The sequence below is a fragment of the Apteryx mantelli genome, chromosome 18 (assembly GCF_036417845.1).
Source record: "Apteryx mantelli isolate bAptMan1 chromosome 18, bAptMan1.hap1, whole genome shotgun sequence".
In the NCBI taxonomy this organism is placed as follows: domain Eukaryota; kingdom Metazoa; phylum Chordata; class Aves; order Apterygiformes; family Apterygidae; genus Apteryx; species Apteryx mantelli.
The window spans coordinates 10,671,683-10,692,731 of NC_089995.1; the positions used below are offsets into that span (position 1 = coordinate 10,671,683).

Below are 21,049 nucleotides of genomic sequence, written 5' to 3' on the forward strand. Positions count from 1 at the left end.
TACATTTCTAGCTTAATTAAAATCTCTTGAGCTTTATAACTGGCTCGGAATCATCTAAGAGACAAGACTTCCAGTGTCACTTCATTCTGCTGTATATAGCTGCCTATGCCTAAACTGAGTAATTTCAGACACAGCCAGATTATGAGAATCCTCTGATGTGACAGACAGCTAACAGAGCTACAACAACAGTGGAGAAAGCAGCAGTTAGATGAGTTTTTAACATTTTTCTGAATGATGAAAACAGATGATGAAATGGATTTAGGGAAAGGTAACAACATTATCAGGGAACTGGATAAAATTGTTATTCTTTTGGATGGTGAAGGATGGTGAAATTGTGCTGAGCAGGAAAACAGATGGGCTGCTACTATGCAATTGTCAAAGGGTGTGTAAAATTTCTTGAATAATCAGTACTCCAGTATTTGGCCATCAATATTTAAATAAAGATCAATATTACTACTTCTAAAATAAAAACAGCTTTTTGTTGTCCCTTAAACTGAAGGCTGCTGATAAACCGATAAAACCACAGGAAACGCTACTGGCATATTTGTGAAACGCCATTTAACATGAACTATCTTCAGCATCTGATGTGTCAACATAAGCTATTACCAACCTGATTTTTTGTAAGCGATGGGTCCCACAATCCTACATCTTCCCATGTAGTGTTTTTCAAATAAAAGTCATTAGGTTCAAACTGCTTAAAATCCTGGAGAAGGGGAAGATGGGGAAGAGAGTACAAAGAATCAAAACCAAAGACCAACTGCTCCCTTACGTAACTCTCATAAGCATCCATGCACTCCACTTAAGTGCTCCTGGCAAATAGTAGAGATCATTAATTCAAGGAAACTTGTTTATTTAAGATGTAATCTTTGGAGGTGTAAAGTTGTAAACAATGACACAAAACACCTGAAGAAAAATTTTCAAAACACATCCTCCTGATTAACCCAAACCTGTAATTACATACCTGCCCCATTTTCAGAAGCAGTCACTAAAACAGTATTATCTGGTTGCTGCTCAACATTTAACATCATAGAGGTGCCTTCACCACAAACTTTGATTTAAAAAAAAAAAAAAAATTTTAGACATGAATTCAGATAGAGGTTTTAGAAGTTTTTGACTAAGTATATGATGTCTAAGTAGCCCTACTTTAATTAAAAAAAAATTATGATGTACTTTTCATTAGTCTTTGGCATACGTTGGCAGCATAAGGACTCAAAAGTAGTACTTCCACTGAAATGGGTGCTTAAAAGTAACATTGTCCCTATTCAAAGTTTTACCCTTAAAAACTACACTTGTTCCACAAATTCTCCAAACCTGAAGGACAGGTATTTCTTTCTCTTGGAGCATTTCACTTAAATGCTCTTTAAAGAGACACTAATGGAAAAGCCAAGCAATAAGTTATAATTTGTTGGGCACTCTAAAGAGTTAAAGACTGTGAAGTTGACAGTATAAAAGTTTGAGAGAGAAAGCTGCATTTTTGAGATGACAGATACAAAGTTTGTCTAGAGGAGAGTAGCACAGATACTCTTCCTTTCTAGGAACCAACTTCTACAGGAAGAGAAGCAATTCTTCAACTTGATGACCTACTGCAGCACTGACAAGCTCTTCATTAAAACTTCAGAATCATCTTCTGGCCCCTAAGAACACCCTATACCACACCTAGTTCATGCTCCATTCGTAAGTGTTCAGTTAGTGAATTCTATTTTTAGGAATCCAACACAGACAAAAAACAACCTATCTTCAATATATGTCAAACCAGTCATCTACAGGCTGAAGTGTATCTTGTCTCCACTAAACTTTTTAAAAAGTGCTTGCAAGTACATGCTAGCTAAAGTTATTAATTAAATCCTACTTTGTGTAGGACTTAAAAGCAACGCAGAGGTAGCACACATCTCTACTAGTAGTTGTAGCAAAGCCTGAACAATAAAGCTCAAGTGGAATCCCAGAATCCTTCTCAGTTGATGAGAAGAGAGAAATACGGTGCAAGAACTGCATGCAGGGGATTGTAGAAACAGTCTTCAGAATTTACAGTAAATATTTAACATTTCATGAAACAGCTTAAAAAAAAGGCAGATACCCGACCTCACAGTCCCACTAATTTTGAAGCAGTTTAACTCTAACTGAAACACTTGGTAGGTGTCATACTTACTTCTATATGTTCTTTACAGTATTCCAAACCAATGTCACTAAGTATTTTTTTCACAGTTTTCCGGGCCTTTCTTAAACTGCCAAGGTTGTTGACAGGAAGTTGGAACATAGTTTCTATTGAAAAAGAAAGTAAGAGAAAAAGTTTAAGTCAAATGTGTTTTGTCTCATGAAGAGCTGTACTTTTAATTATTAGTAATTTTCTCTCTCATTTTACCCACATTACTGAATATCAGAGCTGTACCATTAACTAAGAAAGCTACCACATTTTCTGTCTGTTTTGTTCTTAAATGAGGTGGGCCATGAAGCTAGATGTTGCCAAACTTTTAAAAGAAAACTTAAAACCTGATGTAAAAACTACTGCAAGAGTAATCAACCCCATCTGGAAATAACTTTTTATAATGTGTTTACATTTACATGAAATTTACCTCCTATGCTGAAATACTTAGTTATTTTTGTGTATTTGGATTCCAACTGATTTGCAAATTGATGAGTTGAGTGTCAAGGTTTGTGTCAGTCTTGCAATAATTTAATAGCATCTCTTCAGCAGGAAGATGCTTCTTGCATTCAGCTACAGTCACCTATGAAATCTTAGTATCCTATGTTTAAGATATCCTATGGTACCCTTTAATATCCTATGGTAGAGTTTTCCCCACTTTGTTTTTAATTTTAGGAATCCCTATCATGAATAGAACAACAGATTGTGTAAGCCAACTTCGATGCCACGGAAAGTCCTCAGAATAAAATACCGAAACAGGACTGTTATTTAAGAATGCCTTGGATTGAGGAAAGTGGGGCAGGGAAAAGAAACTAACAGTTTCCTCCATCTCCTAGATTTACAGTTTTAAATGACTGAATGGCTGACAAGCTACAGATGCCAGGAAAGATACTGTTCAACATACAGGCTTCTTTTCTTAAAATGTAACCTGACAGCTTGGTTAGAACTCTTCAGAGATAGAAAACATTGGAAAACATACAAGAGATGGCTTAACAACTCTAAGAGTGTAGATAGGTATTTTCAGCCAACACGATAAACCCTTCCCTTTCAGTTCTCCACATGCAGATAACTAATTCCAGTTACACTGTCTGTAAATGACTGAGGCTCTCCAACTAAAAAAAAAAGTCTAAATTTTTAAGTACATGGATTTCCAAATTCAACTGTTACCATTAGGACTGAGATTTCTTTCAAATGCTAACAACAACTAGCCTTCCTAATTCTGTGTGTACAGGAGTTCTCCGTCTGCATGCTGCTATCATTACAGTAGGTGCTTGCTCAGCTACAGAACCATCAGCAACATGTCACCTGAACTTCTGGATGGTGCAAAATGGCAGAAATGTAAAAATATTTGACAACACAAAGTTATTTTGGGAGTGAGAAGAGGGAGGAGCTAGGAACAAAAAGGTAGGCTTTTCCTAAAGAAAAGGGAAAGAAGCTTCTTAAATAACAAGTAAGTATCAGAGCTGCATCTTGTTACCAGACTTTAATGGTCCAATGCCTGTTGCATAAAGAATATCACCTCACAGGATAAAAAGCTGCATTTCTGATCATTAATACTGCAGTGTGCCAATTCAGAAATGATGCTTTGCTTGAACAGTAAGATTTGATTCTTATCAACTAATTAATCCTTTGTAGTGCCAAACATTACCTACATCAACTAAAAGTGGACAGTATTTTTTTTAAGCTTTGATACATGCTTGGAAGAACTAAATGACTAATGGAGGTTTACAACCATTAAATATTTTAGTTAGAATTTTTTCCCCCTTGTTATCACAAGATGAAGGGCAATCTCTAAATTAGGAGGAGCTTACTAAGAAATTTTCTCAAAAGTACAAAGGAAGTGGGTTGTGACTACAATAACAGTGTGCCTCTGATCAAAGACCAAAGCACCATCGTACATACTCCTTAAAGTATGACTTAGCTGTTTACACACTAGCCTTTTAAGTTTCTTACTCCTACCAGCTTTTACCAGACAAAGCTTTAAGACAGTCACTAACAAGTGACCTATTCCCCGAGTCCCACCATTAACACTGTTTATTTTCAGAAACAGTTCTGCATGTAATAGTGCTAATCCAGACCACTTCAGTCAGTTTCACAAGCCGCAGGCAGTGCTGCTAAGCACCAATATCCTCAAATTCAGTGAATCTGGAAATAGCTCCTAAGAGCAGAAAGATGATCATGGTGTTAGGATTCACATCACAACTATAAATTAGAAATTAAGAGGAAATGACACTGAGTTTATAATGAAGATCTACAGGAAATTTTCAGAAATACCAAAGCAACTCTGATTATTAAGTATTTTAGTACTTGTATCAACCTGGCTACTGGTCAGAAATTACCAGAAGCAAAAATAGTGTCACTGTAAAATCCTCTGTATGTAAACTAAGAGACCAAAGAATAAAGTTTAGTATACCTTGTCTATAAATGTCAAGAATCTCAGAATTACTCAGTTGCAGTTTCTGCAATTGAAGTTACTTAGAGACTTCATGCAAAGTTACTGCTGGTAATTTTCAAAGAACATAAGCCAGAAAACAAGTATTTCAACGTTTTGTGTTAATTTCTTCCAAGTAATATTTGTTAAAGAACTTAGTATAACCACAAACAACTTGATTTCTTGACATACAAAACAAAATTCAAGTATATTAATTTATGTAACCATAGAGGTGTTTCAGCTAACATACCTCTATAGTTTCAATGAAACAGAAGCAAATTTAGAATTAAGTTCCTATGGGAAGTGGCTGTGTTCTGTATCTTCCTTTCATTTTAGGGAAACTCAAAACACTTTACAAATGCAAAGAATCAGCATTCTGGTAAAACATTTCACAGGCAGAATCGCTTTCATTCACCATACTGGGGATACAAACCCTAATCAAGCTATGAATAGCATTTCTACAGGCCATTTTTGCCTTCTCAGAGAAGGAAAGGATTAAATACACCATGGCAGTACATTACACTCTCTTTCCAGTTACTCCCTCTAAAGCCTCTCATAAGGTTGTATGGGAAATCATGAACTGCTGGGTTTTATGCCATAACCATTCTCATCTGTACTCTTTATAATCAGATATCTCATCTGAAATTAAAAACAAGCAAACAAAACAAAAAACAAAAAACCACTCTTCCCAAGACATTCTCCCTCTGTGCAAGAGCAAACGTGATCATTCACAGAACTAGACTGATTCACGTCAGCCTTTCAGAACGCTACTCGCTCCTGCCCACTGTATATTTTTTAATCTTGATAAAAGATTGGGAAATAAGGTTTGAATCTGAGTTTTTAACTTATTGTTATTTGAAAGCTGATTCGAGCAAACCAATTATTTTATCATAATCCAAGCTAATGGTTCCTTTATCAGGTGTTTTGAGTAAGTTCCAAACTTACCCACATGTCCCTTTCCTCTTTCTCATCTCATTAAGACCAATTTCTCATCTCATCTAAGACCCATTTTTACAGTCATACATCGAAGAGAAGTTAATCATAACACTTTAAAGATAAACATACATAAAATTTTGCATCTCTGTAGTGTGTATTAGGCTTTGATGAATAATTACAGATGTGCTACGTTCTCCCCACTTTTTGCCCCGTGTTCACCCATACTGTGGTACCAGTTCCAGTATGTGAGCACCTCTGGGCAGAGGCTATGTCTTGTTATTTGTACTGTACTGTGCGTGCTATTGGATGAAGTAAAATAAAAACAATACCATTTATGACAAATTATAAGCACAAAATGGTGGGGAAGTTTTTGAAAAATAGCAATGGCTATTTACCTGGCAAGCAAGAATCTGTGTTGAGAAACTGCTGTATTAATAAAAATTAATACCACAGAGAGTATGTACATATGTTTACATATTTCAGGGCAACATTACAATTAGTTTAGTTACTTCAACAAATAGAACTAAAATCTCATGAAGTGAAAACTATTTTTTGCAATTTTGCTTCGGCTGTAAAAACAATGGCTAATATAGCTCAAAATTGAACAACTCTGCATTACATTAAAAACATGATTAGTTAATTGAAAATATTTAATAACCAAGCTGAGAATCAGCAATCCCAATTTTGGGCAATGCTAGTAACAAATTATTCTGGAAGATGATAAAGACTAAAAATGGGAAAAAGCGCCGTTGCCTAAGAATTTAAACTCTGAACTAGTCTGTTGCTTAAAGCAAATGGTTTAGTAAGGTTGTGTCCTACTCGCAATTCCCAAGTAGTAGCATTTTCTCTATTTTTTATCTTTGGTTGAAGTAGTAAGTGAACCTTAACATTTAAAAATGAGAAAGTAACTCTAACCTGCAGTTTCTTTCCTTAGGCCAGTCAATATGAAATAGCTTTCAAGACCGAGCCCACTGTCACTTTTTTCATGACTTGTTTTAAATCAGCTCTGACCTTTGTGATACTAAAACTGCATTAATAGGAAAGAAAAATACCACATATTATTAATGAAGTATGGCTAGACATACCATTCTGACACCACCATCTCTGACAGGATAATGCACAGATTGGATTTATATCCTTAAATACAGATCACGCAAAGTGAAAAGAAACATTCTACTTTCACATTCTCTTCCCTCTCTTCCCAAAACAGAATTGGGAAGCATGGCTCTGAACACCAATTACAATAAAATAACACAGGTTTGCTTTCAAAGCACAGCGTAATGACATGCTTTGTTTAAACTCAAGAACATCCATTTATTAAAAGCTCTTGTTGCTGCAGTCCATAGACCAAGAATGGGGAAAAAAAAAAGAAAAAAAGAATGTAGCCAAGAAATTAACCATGGCTTCACTAATTCCTTTTCTCTAAAGGCACTTCAATAAGCATTGCTCATCATATTGCTTTGGTTCACATATCTGTGCTTTCGGTAGCTTCTTCATAGCTAGCTGTATGGTCAGCTTTCATCAAAAATTGGAAACATAGCTGGATACGTTCAGGATATGAACGAACATATTCAAGTGAATTTCAAAGCCAGGGAGATAAAAATCTTTGTAGTTTTATCCCACATTAATCCAAGTTCTTAATATGAACTGTAGAAACGTTAGTGCATGAGAACATTATATTTTAAAGCTTCCAGCAAACTTTTCTATTTTCTCTGCAACCCAAGTTCCCCTTTAAAGAACCTACTCATTTTGATTGTAAAGAAAACACTTTTTTCGTGACAAAGTGAGAGTCAGCACAGAATTTATCTGTAGAGAACAAAAACTCACAAATATGGAAGTCAGCTACAATTCTCAAAATAATGCTTATTAACAAATAGCTTATTAACAAATAGCTTATTTCAAAACAAAACACCACTAGCAACTTCATCTCTGAGAGAATTAAATACTTTCTGTGAATTAATATGTCCAATACACCTGGACATGCAAAACATAGCATGATGTAAACCCACCAAGCGATAAAGAAAACAAGTTAGGGCTGCCTGGAAACAAGATCTTGATTGTATCTGCACCATCTTCTTGCCTCTGCCCTTCCCCCTGCCTCACAGGCAAGTCTAAAAGACAAGAATATTTTTCAAGATCTTCCTATCATAACACATCATATACAGAATTTAATTAGATTTTCACATCTGGAAAATTGAGTGCAATGCTAATTCCTTACAAAAATTAATTTGTAGGACACACTCATCATTTGAACAAGTGTGGAAACTATTTCACTTGGAAGATCAACCTTTGCAAATTCTGCTTGATAGCTGAATCCAACTCAGCAAATCTTAACAAAAAAAACTTATCCTGAAATTTGAAAAGCAAATACAGTTCATTTAATTTAGGAAGTCTCTTGACCATTTAATCATAATTAGTGGAAAGCCAGATACAGCCTGATATTATAAAGGTCTGTGACTACAAAACCAGCTTTCACCATCTTCCTTCTTTTCAACACAAGTACCTCAAATTTTAACTGAAATGCACACAGCACCCTGCTGGCACACCCTTGAGATGTACACATTAACACAGCTCGGATTAAGAAGTCCCTCAAATCATTGGTTTAGCCAATGTTATTTCTGAAACAAGGTATCTTTTATCTGAGCAAAAGCTGATGTTTAGGAGAAGACGCCTGGAACACGTCTGTTTCACTGTCAGGCCTTCTTACTGCTCCAAAGCTTAGATTCAAATCATTATTCTAACAGAAAATAATAGCAGAGGTTGCAGCATCCAGTACTGGCAAAACTCGCTGGTGTTTTAATCTGGCACTGAAACTACCACTCCAGCATCCCCAGCAGGGGAAAATGCCCATTACAAAAGGTCACAAATCCTCACAGCTGATGCTTCTGTAAAATCATGCTGTTTCTGTTAATGCCGTTTCTCCTGTTTTTCTAATGAAATGCCAAAAGTGGACAGTCTTACATACTCTGCACTTCAGTGAAGACAAATTAAAGACACAAGTCTTTCTCCTAGGCACAAGCAGCCCAAGCTTCACACATCCATCAGTTACCAATCCCTGATGGTTAAGTACTACTTACCTAATATTGCAGGCTCAGTACAGAACTTCCCTCTGAGATCTGAAAGTAGCTTTCAAAGGAAGCAGCAATTGTTTTTAAGAAAAGGAGGAACCGAGTTATTCTGAGATGATGCCACTACTCATCCAACAATTCCACCCACTATTCTAGCTAATGGGACGTGCTGCATCTCCGTGTATTCTGTTTTATGGTAACCACAGCATATCTAACTTTTATTATTTTCCCATATATTTCTACTCTATCCTATTTATTACTGCACAACAAGCCTTAGATATTTACTTCATTATAGCACTGATTCTTTGTAAGGGAATGTTTCTCTGTACACACACTCACAGAAAAGTAAGTCAAGATGATCACATGTATGTTCACCAGAAGTAATTCTGCAGAGAGGAACATATTATCATCCTTAAGTATCTAGAACAGTGAGAGCTGCCTGTTGGTCAACCATTGATTTCTAAGTTCATAATTCAAGAACAGAATTCAGTTTGTGTGCCCCTCTTTCCTAATTCTAGACTCGGGTCCCACCTACAAATAGGTTGGGAAGCCCTTGTTCATAAACTGAATTACATATCAATCTACATTGAAAAGCTGGGTGGAGAGAATGTAAGGACTAATGTCCTTACTAAAAATATCTAGGTAGTACCTTCAGGTGCTTAAGAAAATGAATTACTAACCAACTTAGTTCTAGGAATTCTGAAAAATTAGATGGACTGACTTAATAACAAGATCTCTCTCATCTTTAGTGTGTTTTCACACAAAAAAGTCCAATTACACCAGTCAAAAAGTAACTGTAAAATAAGCAAAATAACTGTGTAAGAAATATTTGGGACCTTCTTTTGCTCTGTATTTATGCAGTACCTAGCATAAAGGTCTGTTCCAAGGCCAGGTACTGATTGCTAGAACACTTCAGTGGCCAAATACAAGTGGTTAAAACAAGCTATAAAAGAGCAAAATATCATTACAAAATTAGAAGGTATTTTTACTGCAGTTTTGATTTTGTATTTTCACATTTTGGAGATGCAAATGTTTTAGTCCAACTTCATGCAGTCCTATTCCACCATTATGGATAACAGCCACTATGCAAAGCATGAACAAAAGGTAAGTTTCCCAGGTAGAGCGCACAGGTTAAGAAAAAAGCCTGAATTAAGAATTCTCCGATTAAAAGAGCAGCATCTTGATCCAAAAGACCAGCTGGAGATAGAAAAGAGTCTGCCTAGTCTGAAGTGCATTTAAAAAAACAAACAAACAACTACAGAGGGAAAGGTGTGAGGAGTGTTTTCAGGTCATTAAGGTTACAGTTATTTGCTAGCTAAGTGGAGGAACAACTGTTAACAGACTTTTATTTTAAGTCTGCACTCCTAGAGAAGATTAACTGAGTTCAGGAGTCTCACAACAAAACATAACTCAAAGTATGTACATGGTGCTCGGGACAACTGAAGCTCTGTTTTGGGGCTTTTAACAGGCTCTGAAGTCCCAGGAAGGCAGGCCCAGGAGGCGAGGATTTATTCTCAATTGCAGTTCTGATATGTATATCTTACAACCTCAAAATTAGGATGTGAACTGACTACAACAACTTCTAAAATTTGAGAAGTCTGCAGGAACCAGCAGTTAGTCCACTCAACGGAATCACATCCTGAAATGAGAATGGGCCAGAACATAATCTAGGTTGATTGATTTAAATAGCAATTATGACCAAGTTTTAGGAGAGCAACTAAAACTGCAGGCCAGAAGAGGCAACAACATTGTGCCTCATTCTGTCAAAAATCAAAGGCTTCTTTAGCAAAGAGCTTGGGTTCAAGGCTATAATAAAAAAGTGATCTCTCTTCAAGGTTGCTATTGCTTCACAGCAAAGGGATTTTTCTCTACTCAATTTTATGAGCTTGTTAGCCACAGTCAAGGAAAAAAAAAAAAACAAAAGACACAGTAGAAGAAAAAAATTGTGTAACACTGTGAAGCACTACTGTGAACAATATTCAGGGGAAAAAAAACATGATCCAAGGGAACAGGACAAAGAAACACACTCCTAGAAAAGATTCCTGCTTAGTTTAGCAACTTAACAGCACAAATATCCAAAATACAAAAGATCAGGACTGCTCATTTTTATGACACATGGCAAAAAAGCAGAAAGAAAACAGTCTAGCACATAGATTAATGACAGGATAGTCACGGAGGAGTTTTAGCCAACCCCAAATTCTTCAACATATCTTTTCTTTACAGATTTTAGCATCTAGATAGGATCACTGTGATTTTCAACTCCACATTACCTCTTCACCAACTTGCTACTCTTACTAGTACTTTAAATTCCAGATGGAAACAACTGCAGTCACTATTTTAAAGGCATCCAGAATGTCAAATCTGACACATCCCCCTGCTGTGTTACTTTTCAAGTGTTTTGTAAGCCTTTTTTTGGTGTTTAATAAAAATAAACTATCCTCACTGTACAGCTTAAAGCACTTCAGCTTAGCATACAGATTAATACAGCCACACAGTTCAGTCCTTTAAAATTTCAGTTACCAAGGGACTGGAACCATCTTGAAGAACTTCAAAAGAGGAGGTAAAAGGATTACTGTGCAATTATTCAGAAAATTACCTGATGTAAATACAACACTGCACGCCTGTCCTAGAGTTATATATCACAACAGTTAACATTTTCTTATGCTACATACTTTTTTCAGTGCAGTCCTCCCTTATGAGGGAAGCACTGATCTCATACACAATATGTTGTATTCACAACTTGAGAGCTGTGACCTTGCAGGAAGTTATGCATGCAGGAGAAAAAAGGAAAAGGACACTGGAGGAGATGACAACAAAAAACTCTTATCAAATTCTTAGAGGTAATAAAAAGGAACATAAGCAGCAGTTTCCTCTTGTCTTTAAACACAAAAACGTGCTTCCACTTTAGTGTAACTAAAACCTTAATTCTCCAATGGGTCTTTTGTATTTTGGACCTCCTCTCAAAAACTGCCTTGCAGCCTCCTACCTTTAATATTATCAGGTAACAGATGTTAGCTCTGCCAACCTTACCCAGAGTAAGGAAACTGAGGATTTTCTAGTATATAGGTTCAAAACACCCACAAGATAACACTACTACTCTGATTCTGGAAGAGATGCGTCGGTTTCAGAACAAAACAGCCTTTTTCTCTCAACTAAAATCTCCAACCAATATTCCAAATCCTTCTCATAACGTTTTTTTTGGACATTATTCAAAGTGCTTAATACGCTTGTTTGATGACTGAGCTTTGCTACAGTTCTAACAAGCAGAAAACATAATAAATTACTAATGTCACAGCACTGTTAGTAAAATTATGGTTTTCATCCAGAAATAGCTTAAAGATCTAAAGAAATAATCTGAAGAAAAATCTTGCTGCATAAAGGAACCAAGACAGCATGGGTGAACTAATCTAGGTTATCTTCTTTTTATGCATAACTGAAAACTATACCATTTCCAGCAAGCACAGAATTGCAGATGAGTTAAGCCTATGACCCTAAACATTTCATTGGTGTTTTCACTCAACACAGTTTATAAAGAGCATCACTGTGAAATGACACTTCAAAAAGTTATGAAATTCCCCCAAAGCTATGAACAAAAACTGGTCCCTAAATTTTATTTTTATTTAGGCATCTCAAACATGAATGCATAGGTTAGGTATCCCAATGCTAAAATGGCCACTGGTTCTTCTGAAGTAACTGTCCTTGGGGGGGGTGGGGTGGGGGGGGGAAATTAAGCCAGTGGACTTAAAAAAAAAAAAAAAAAAAAAAGTATGTGATGTCGACATTGGTAATAACTTCCCAATTCTTCCTCTAATACCATTATCTGGCTATTCCATTTATTTCCTTTGGGAATTTTATGAACGCAGTTCCAAGTTCCTCTGCTAAGTTCACAGAGCTGGGAAGAGATCAGTTGGAACACGTGGTCAATCAAGAAAAGGACAACTACAAGACAAAACTTTCTTAGCAAATAATAAGTGAAAATCAAAAAAGAAAGAAAAGAGAGAAAGAAGTGACAGAATAAAGACAGACTCCTGAAAGCAAATATATTTTTTCTTGACATGCATTTATCAATTCACAGTGATACTCTGTTTTACAAGCTAATGGTTCCCAGGACTGTAATGAAATCCTTATACTGGCAAGAACATAGAGATAGAAAGCTGGTAACTCATTTAATGAAAGCATTCTTCCTTCACAATGAAATACATGAAGTTACTTCAAATAAGCAACATTTACCCTTCGCCCTTCCCCCTAAAAATTTTAGCCTCATTTTTTGGATTATTTGGAACAATCAGCACTAGAAAAAAATATGCCTTATGCACATTCCATAGGCTGAGCATTTTGGTTTTGTAGAATAATAAAAAAAATTAGAAGTACACAGCCACATAGGAGTTAGTAGTCTTGTTAATATTAACAACACAACCCTTCACTTTGTTATTATGGCTATGTTCTTCCAGGTTACCTCATCGCAGCTGATTATTCCAAACACCTTTGAGTGCCAAAACACCTTTGTGGAGTTAAAGAATTAGTGTAGTTCTTTAGTCCTAACTTGAATGTTAAAGACAGAAAATTCAAAAGATGAAGACAACTGAATCAGTTTCTGATTTCCAGATACCAAAGTCTACTACTGTTTAGAAGAGGCACTATTTCACCAATGATTAAGTGTGACAACCCCTTCCCCCAACGTTTATTGCGAATACCCTGCAGGCAAAGCAGCTCAATCTTCCAAGAAGATGCAACATCCCCAGCTGTAAAGATAGGAGCAAACTGCCATCGTGTTTGACAGGGGCACCATCCTTTTTTACTCCAAGGGCTCTAATTTCTAAAGTGGTTTAGATTTCCAGCTGATGAGAGTCTGAGTACTCCAAAGAACTAGATTGTCACCCAGTATAAATCTGTTGCCAGTTCATAAGCCCACAGCTCCGGTTTTATGGCTATTGCAAAACATTTTGTAACTCCAGATAAAAGAAGTCCTGTATAAAATTTAACAAAAATGCAGTTTTAAAATGTGTCTACCTACTGTTATGTAAACATCTCCTGTTTGTCAATTTTACAAATTTTTTGAGATGACAACGCTTTAGATCTAACCATGCTGAAATACACATCTCTTGAACTGAGTACTTCCTAAAGCACTCTGAAATTCACACTTCTCTACAACTTTCATAACACAACCTCTCTTGGAATAAAAACTGGGGATGCGATATGACAACCACCTCTTGGGCACATTATGAAAAAATTCACTGTTTTACCTTCTCCCATGAACACATTTGGTTGACCCTTTCCTTCCTAATTCTGTCATTTATTCATATCATGAAGACTGAGAAAACCTGAACTTCTTGGTGATCTGAAACACAGTATTACCAACTACACTGTTCAAGAAAGTATTAGGTGTGAGCATGTGTGCAAAACAGACAACTTCAAAAGCAATGTGTAAACCCAGCCTTCTCTACCCCATTGTGACTTTCTGAGTTTGTATGCATCTATATTCAGATTGATCTTGTAAGTGCTATTAACATAATTAGCTCTGCAAGAACTGTAATTCATGAAAGCCCATTTCTTATACATTTGTAACTAAATGACACGCATATTTTCTGTTATTTCTGCACATGCTTATAAAATGGAACTGTTCTTACTCTATCCTTTTCCCTCTCCCCCTCATCATCCCTCTGCTGCTTCAAAAGGTCCATCCTTTCGTCGTTCTTTTCCCCTCTCCTCCTCATCCTTTCTTTGCTGGTTCTTGGCTTCTTGGTCCTTACCTCGCTCATTTTCCCTCTTCTCATCTTCCCTGCGCCAATTCATAGCGTCCACATTCCTTCGTCGTTCTCTCTCATCCTGTCTCCACCGCTTCTTGATATCTTTGTCCTTAACTTGCTCATTTTCTCTCCTCTTCTCATCATCCCTGTGCCATTTTATTGTTTCTGTATTTCTCTGCGGCTCCACGCTTCTTTTGAGATAGTCTTGTCGCCTCCTCCTCTTTTTTAACATATCCCTTTCCCTGGCACGAGCCTGCTTTTCTTTCTGGGAAAGAAAAGCTTTACGGGGCATCATGAGCTGCTGCTGTACCTGTAATAATATTGTATTCCATGGAATAACATACTATACATGCACTCAGTCAGGCACCAACAACTCTCATTTGGAGCTCAACACTTCAAATGCTAAGCCAAGATAATTTGCTGCTGCTTCTCTTTCCTTCATAACCCTCTGCTAGCTCTGCATTAGATAATGACAGGCAAGCTGGTACATTCAGCTCTGTGCACACCACCTAACTGGCACCTCAGCAGTCGGCGCACATCCAACATTGGAAAGTCAAGCCCCTAAATCCCAGGCCTAGGCAGCAGGATTTCTCTCCCCTCCCCCTTACAACTTCTCCCACAGTTTTAGCGGCCGCTTGGCACTGCCACGTCCAATTGAAAGAACAGGCTGACAGGAGAGAGTTGTGAAGGAAACAGTTGTGTTCAAATCCTAGTGTCTGCTCTTACTGGAGGTCTGTATTTAACGCAACTCATTTCTTCTGCTTTAATCTTTTCAGACCTCCATCTCTATCAAATTTGGGTGCTATTGGCCAACTTTTTTCAGAGGTGGGGGAGGGGAATAAGAGACAAGCCACAATCTGAAAAATTGTATAAGCTTTGTTTCCCCAGGAAACCAGGCCAAAACATTTAACTGCAGTTAATGAAGTCGTGACTCATCTACTCAAACTTTCTCTACATATGTTATGTCTTGCAGTATTCACAAGAACAAAGGAAAAAAAATTTGACTATTTACTGGGAGCTTCTGCCGACAGCAATCCTGTTTTTTTTGTTTTTGTTTTTAAAGACATTTCAATCAAGTCTACCTGTATTTAACAAATTGTTTTGCTTTTGGTCATTTCTCTTTAGTCATCCAACACATTCGCATCTTTAAACTTATCAGGGTTAATATCTGCATTTCCAGAATAACGGAAAACAAAACAGACCACAGACAAAATTTATGCTATTACTAATATTTAAATACTCTTCTGTACACATTGAGCAAAGTTTCAGAAGTATGCTGAGCTGTAGTTGTGGCCCAGGGTTTTTTTTTGAGTTTTTGTTTAGAAGAGAGTTTTGCAGATGTCTAATCAAAATGAAAACTGCAGAAAGGACAAAATTACTAGATTAGAATAGGATACTTAAGTAAAGCCTAAAACAAAATGAAACAAATGTACTTTTAAAATTTAGCTACCTTATGGAAAGCACTTGTTCCCAGCATGCAATACTCCATCTTTTTCCTACAGAAAAAGCAATGTTTCAAACCCTTATTCTAAAAACCTGCTTTTTCCCTGTGTAATATATCCCTCCCCCTTGACTTAAACCCACTACTCTACTCCATTGCCTTTAAGTATGTCTTATGATCACACATTTTTCATTCTAGTAATTCAAAACCAAATTTCTTAATATTCATGATAACACTAAAAGGGAAGGGCTGCAGCAAAGTGAAACACAGCATAATCATATAAAAATGCATGCAGTTTGGTAACAGGTTAGTGCATAAAATTCAGATTCTGCTAAAAATAACAATTAAAAAGTATGAAATATCTGTCTGCTAGACAGCTTGTTTTAAAATATTAAATATTTCTCAATAACAGCTATCACTGATATCAGGAAGTAATGAAAATCCAGGATCAACATCACCAGTGCAACTCAGACACTGCACATCTTTAATTTAATTTCTCTACTGGCTGTGTGCCAATACTACATTACCGTTGTTTACTGTATCAAACTTAACTTTTTAAACGTACATTATCTTTACGATTTTACTGGTAATCTGGTTTTGCTCCAACAATAATATTATGAATAAAATTTAAATTAAATCATATATTCCATGCAAATGATTTTTTTCCAAGGCAAGTACTGACATTTAAAAACTGTCATTTTTTTAGAATCCTTTTGGGAAGTAATTGTTGTATTTTCTTTCATTTGTTTTTTTTTCTTTTGGCTTTTTTGTTTAACTACAGTATTCCTCCCTCCCCTCCATTAGACATATTCCAGCCCACTTTGACAGACCAATTTATACACAAATGATAGAAAATATCTCAATAAAAACATTTGAGTTAAACTTCCAAAATTAAACATTTAAATTGTGATTCAAATTAGAAATGTCAAAATCCAAGGAATAACTTAAAGGGACATCCAACTTAAATTACATTTTTGTCTTTTAACTTTCATATTACAAGTCACAAGTTCTTCCCAGGTTATTTCAACATGAGATAGTACTTCAGGTAGTCTTACCATTTCTCCTGTAGTCAAAATTATCTTTCACTTTTGCCTCTGTTGGTCGTAATAAACCAAAAGAGAGGGGAAAAAATTTAAACCAGGAAACTAATTACAATCCAGTGGAGCTGCCAGGGAGATTTGAAGCTCAGTGTCTCCCTCACCCCCAATTTTTCTAGAGTTCAAGTTGGTGTTCCTTTAAGCGCAGTGTCCAAATGTCAGAAGCAAACAGAACTATCCTTTCAACTACTTTTTTGCCCATACTTCACCAAATGAAAATCTTAACTCTTCCCATTCTATTCAGTATATATTATGAGGCATTTACCTCCAAAATTAATGGTGCTTGGGCGTCTCAGACTCATTGGACAAGTTTCATGCAAAAGCCTCCAAAAATAATTCTCCTTCCAGAACGCCCACCTCAGCGATTATATTACACCTACTGTGTGAGGCCAAAGCCCGGACATAGAAGAAGGATCATATCCTGCTGTACAAAACAAAGCGTTAAAGACAAGAGATAAGAAATGTAATAAGGGCAATCTTACATTTATAAAGTACGTTTCATTGTGAAGGACTCCAAAGCTCATTATAAACCACATATACGGTACCTTTACTGACACGGAGCTACTGTGAAGTGTAATCCAGCAAGGTTAACAGTGCTGCAGAAACTTAGCAGGTTTATGGTTTAAACAGATTCCTCTAGGTGATGCTACCTAAGGAATATTGACACTCAGAATTTAATCAAGTTACTCAAGTCAAAAATCCAGCAGGACACCAAGACAAGTGCTCCTATTCACCTTTCACAGAAGCTTTTGACATAAATGGTTAGGGCCTCAGTTTACATCTCACCTGAACTATTAGTACCTGCAGCACAGCTGTAGTCCAGCTGCACTCTGTATAGGTAAAGTACACTGTATCAACAACACTTCCTTGTACATGTAATTTTTCCTAGAAGGTTCACATACACACTCAGCCCCACCTTAACTTACAAGGCCGTGGGAGATCAAACAGGTGACATGGCTGTCAGCCACAACCCTAAGGAAATACATTCATTTGGGAAGTATTCGGATGAAAGTTTTCAGCTACATAGCTGCTAGCAGGAGGGTCTGAAGTAAACTGTTGGGGTAATGGCATGTAAATGATTATGTTTCTAGAGGAAGACGCCTGATACCTCTTCAACTCCCAATGGAAAATCAGTTTTGGACAGATTGGAAACACAAGACAAACAACTTCAGCATCATGAAGTCAGGAACAACCAAATCTAAAGTTTATAAAAGCAACATTTGTTGAGTCACTTATTAGTTTTCCAGATAATAGATTTTTATAGTTTAAAATTGTTAGATTTTTATCTCAGTCGATTGTTTAGACTGAGAGCATCCACAGCTTGAAGTAGAGATTACTTTTCTTTAGCAAGTATGGCTTTAACAGATAATATGAAAATGTTTTAAGAAATTTAAAAAGATAATATTATTTAAAAAAATTCACATTCTGAGGCAAAAATGAACACTGCATGTGTTTTAACAAGACCACTGGTCATATCTGCAAGTACACAGGAATGATGTGTTATCTTATTTTAGAAAAAAGTTTGGTGGAAGAAAATTATGTATCCTTCATAATGGATTATCTTCCAGCTAGGAAGGAAAATGCATCCCTCTATCTCTGCCAAGCCCAAATTACCTCTCCCCCACTGAACCCTCATTGCAGAAAGCACACTTCTAGATGAGGACTGAACTCACTTGATAGTGAGTTAGTGACAATTAGTGCATCAGTCTGAAGATATGAATACTGAGCACAGGGAAGTACTTTATCTCATACTGGGCCTCCCAAAGACTGAATATGTTATCCCTGCATTGCGTTGCAGACCAGGATCACCCAGCTTCTGGCATTTTTCTGATTTTGTATAATCCAAAGTTATTTTTCCTTAGTCTTCATTTTGCTAGTATTTTAAGTTAAAGAAGTTCTTGGCTTACATATAAAAGTGCAACATAATAACATTTATCAGAGATGACAGCAGCTGCATGTTCCTCAGCTCAATGAAGTAACACTGTTAGTTTTTTTGCTTAAGACTCCCTGTTCCAACTGCATTTAAAGTAAGTTCTGCTTCTAATGACTTGCCTAGTTAATTGCATTCAGTAGTGTGCTCTAAAAAGCCAGCCATGAAAGTAGACTTGCACAGAAGGCTGTTAATACAACATGAGTGAGATTTTTAAAAATACAAGAAAAAAAATATAAAGCAAAACTCTATGGTTCCCACAGCAATAGAAATTACAGCCTCTCTCACATAGGGAGGTTAAATGATACTATATAATACTTTATATTCATAAGAGGAAAATAACAGTCTACCCCTGTGGCCAGGTGGCGGCTGGGACTCTGGGACCTGAGAATTCCAAGACACTCGAGCAAGGAGGAGCGATGGTCAGAGAGCAGAAAGATGGCACAAGGGAGAGTAAGCAGATCAAAAACAACAGGAGCAGAAACATCAGGCAGAAGAAGCCAGAACAGAGAAGCTGGGGAGAACCAAAAATTGACAAAAACTTCCTTCAGATGGTAAGAACTGCACCTGAATATCTCCCCCCCTACACTGACTGAAGAGTTTACTCCCACCACAGCTATCACTGGCTTACACCAACTGTTTTCTCTTTCTTCTTTGGACTCTTTTCTCTCCTCCATATTCAAGAATTTCTGGCCTAATTTTCAGAGGGGCTGTGCACCCACTTCTCCTGTGAAGGTAATGAGATTTACAGTCACACAGCACATCTGAAATGCCAGACAACTAATGCTACATTTTTCAAGTCTGCTATAATCCTAGGATGAAGGCTGTAACAGCATGCACAGGATTCTCATAGCGACATTTTAAACACAGAGCACCCCTACATCCTCATCAGCTCAAGCATCTGCAACACCAAGCTTTTGGCCGTGTAACATCATGGTCTTAAGCTAACTTATGCCTAAGCACATTTAACTCCAACTAGGTAATGCTGTGTGCACAGCTGCCATGCTGGATGCAGCACCAAGTACACGCTTAAGGTAGCACATCACTGAGCACAAGTCCCCAGGCCTGATGGTCCTTTAATTTGTAACTATATTCAAAAAAGGGCTAGGAGCTTTAGAAAGATGCAAACTGAAAACCAAAAATCAAACCCTCTTAAAAAAAATAATAAATAAATAAAATCTGACATTAGTTTTAAAACTAAGATAAGTGGAACTGAAGGAAATTACAATCGTTTTTCAGTATCTGGTCAATCCATTTAATGACTTTTACAGCATTATGTACATAATGACCCTCAACTCTCCTCTCACAGTTAAACTATTTCTGAAAAGTCCCTTCATCAAAAAAGATTATAAAAAGAGGATTTAAAAATCACTTCAGAGATTAGTTAAGTCAGCTATCTTAAAAAAAAAAAAAAATCAAGTTGTGTCAAACAAACAAGCAGAAAAAGGATAGTTCACCCTGCCTTCCTGGAAATTAGTAGGCTGTCCTCCTTTTTTTGACTTTTATACTATGTAAATATTCCTTTGGGGGCGGGGATATGGTAAATTCATCTAAAATCTGGTACTAAAAAAACCCGCTTAAAATCCCTTTGCAGGAAATTCTTAGGCAGAAAAGTTAACATGCATACAACCACAGAAACAGCAATCTTCAGCAAGGGTTTATGAAATTCTCTGTTTTATCTCGGATTTTTTGGAGTTTACTGCCTAGCTTCAACCTGGTGACTCTTGCACTAAGAGCTCCAACATCCCATCACAGAGGAAGGACTTCAGTGGAAGACGACCAGGGTTCCAGCGACAGGAATCAGTAAGGCTGATCTTTCTTACTTTCCATTCATTTTTTTAAAGGTTAAAAAAATATCTTCTGCAGTCCAGCAGACAGGGATCTCTTAAGTCATTCACACACTTCTCATTCTTGCTTGATTTCTGGAATTTTCCACTGGTGCCAGAAGCTCCATCTGCTGGGTGTGTATACTAACTGCATAACTGTAAAGGAATTAACTATTTCCTTATCAACTTTTGTTAAGTAGTGCAAGTTTTATACACTGTATAATTTTTGTGCCCTAATATCAAATACAGGATGACCAAATTTTGATTGCTCTGGGAACCATAATTCCTAATTTCTTGGTGAATAATCTGCTGCCTTACACCCTTACACTCTACTGGGATTTTTTGTTGTGTTTTCTATACATTTTATTTGACCACATAGACTGAAAGATAGGGGAAAAAAAGGATTACTTAACTGAATTTGAATGTTTTCTAA

General features: G+C 36.7%; 1 protein-coding gene across 14 annotated transcripts in view; it reads right to left on the reverse strand.

Moving 5' to 3' along the window:
- ADNP (activity dependent neuroprotector homeobox) overlaps positions 1–21,049 on the reverse strand; it is a 33,472-nt gene that overhangs the window by 5,570 nt on the left and 6,853 nt on the right. For 4 of the 14 annotated variants that reach the window (XM_067307894.1, XM_067307893.1, XM_067307896.1 and 1 more), the window contains 5 exons: positions 17,126–17,284; positions 15,773–15,818; positions 14,326–14,632; positions 2,147–2,259; positions 611–703 (listed from right to left, as the gene is read on the reverse strand). In XM_067307894.1, coding sequence (XP_067163995.1) covers positions 611–703; positions 2,147–2,259; positions 14,326–14,632; positions 15,773–15,811 — 552 coding nt within the window. In that variant the 5' untranslated portion in view covers positions 15,812–15,818; positions 17,126–17,284. Of the gene's footprint in view, positions 1–610; positions 704–2,146; positions 2,260–14,325; positions 15,681–15,772; positions 15,819–17,125; positions 17,285–17,405; positions 18,544–21,049 lie in introns of those variants that run through there. The other 10 variants (XM_067307899.1, XM_067307897.1, XM_067307906.1 and 7 more) reach the window with 8 other exon arrangements.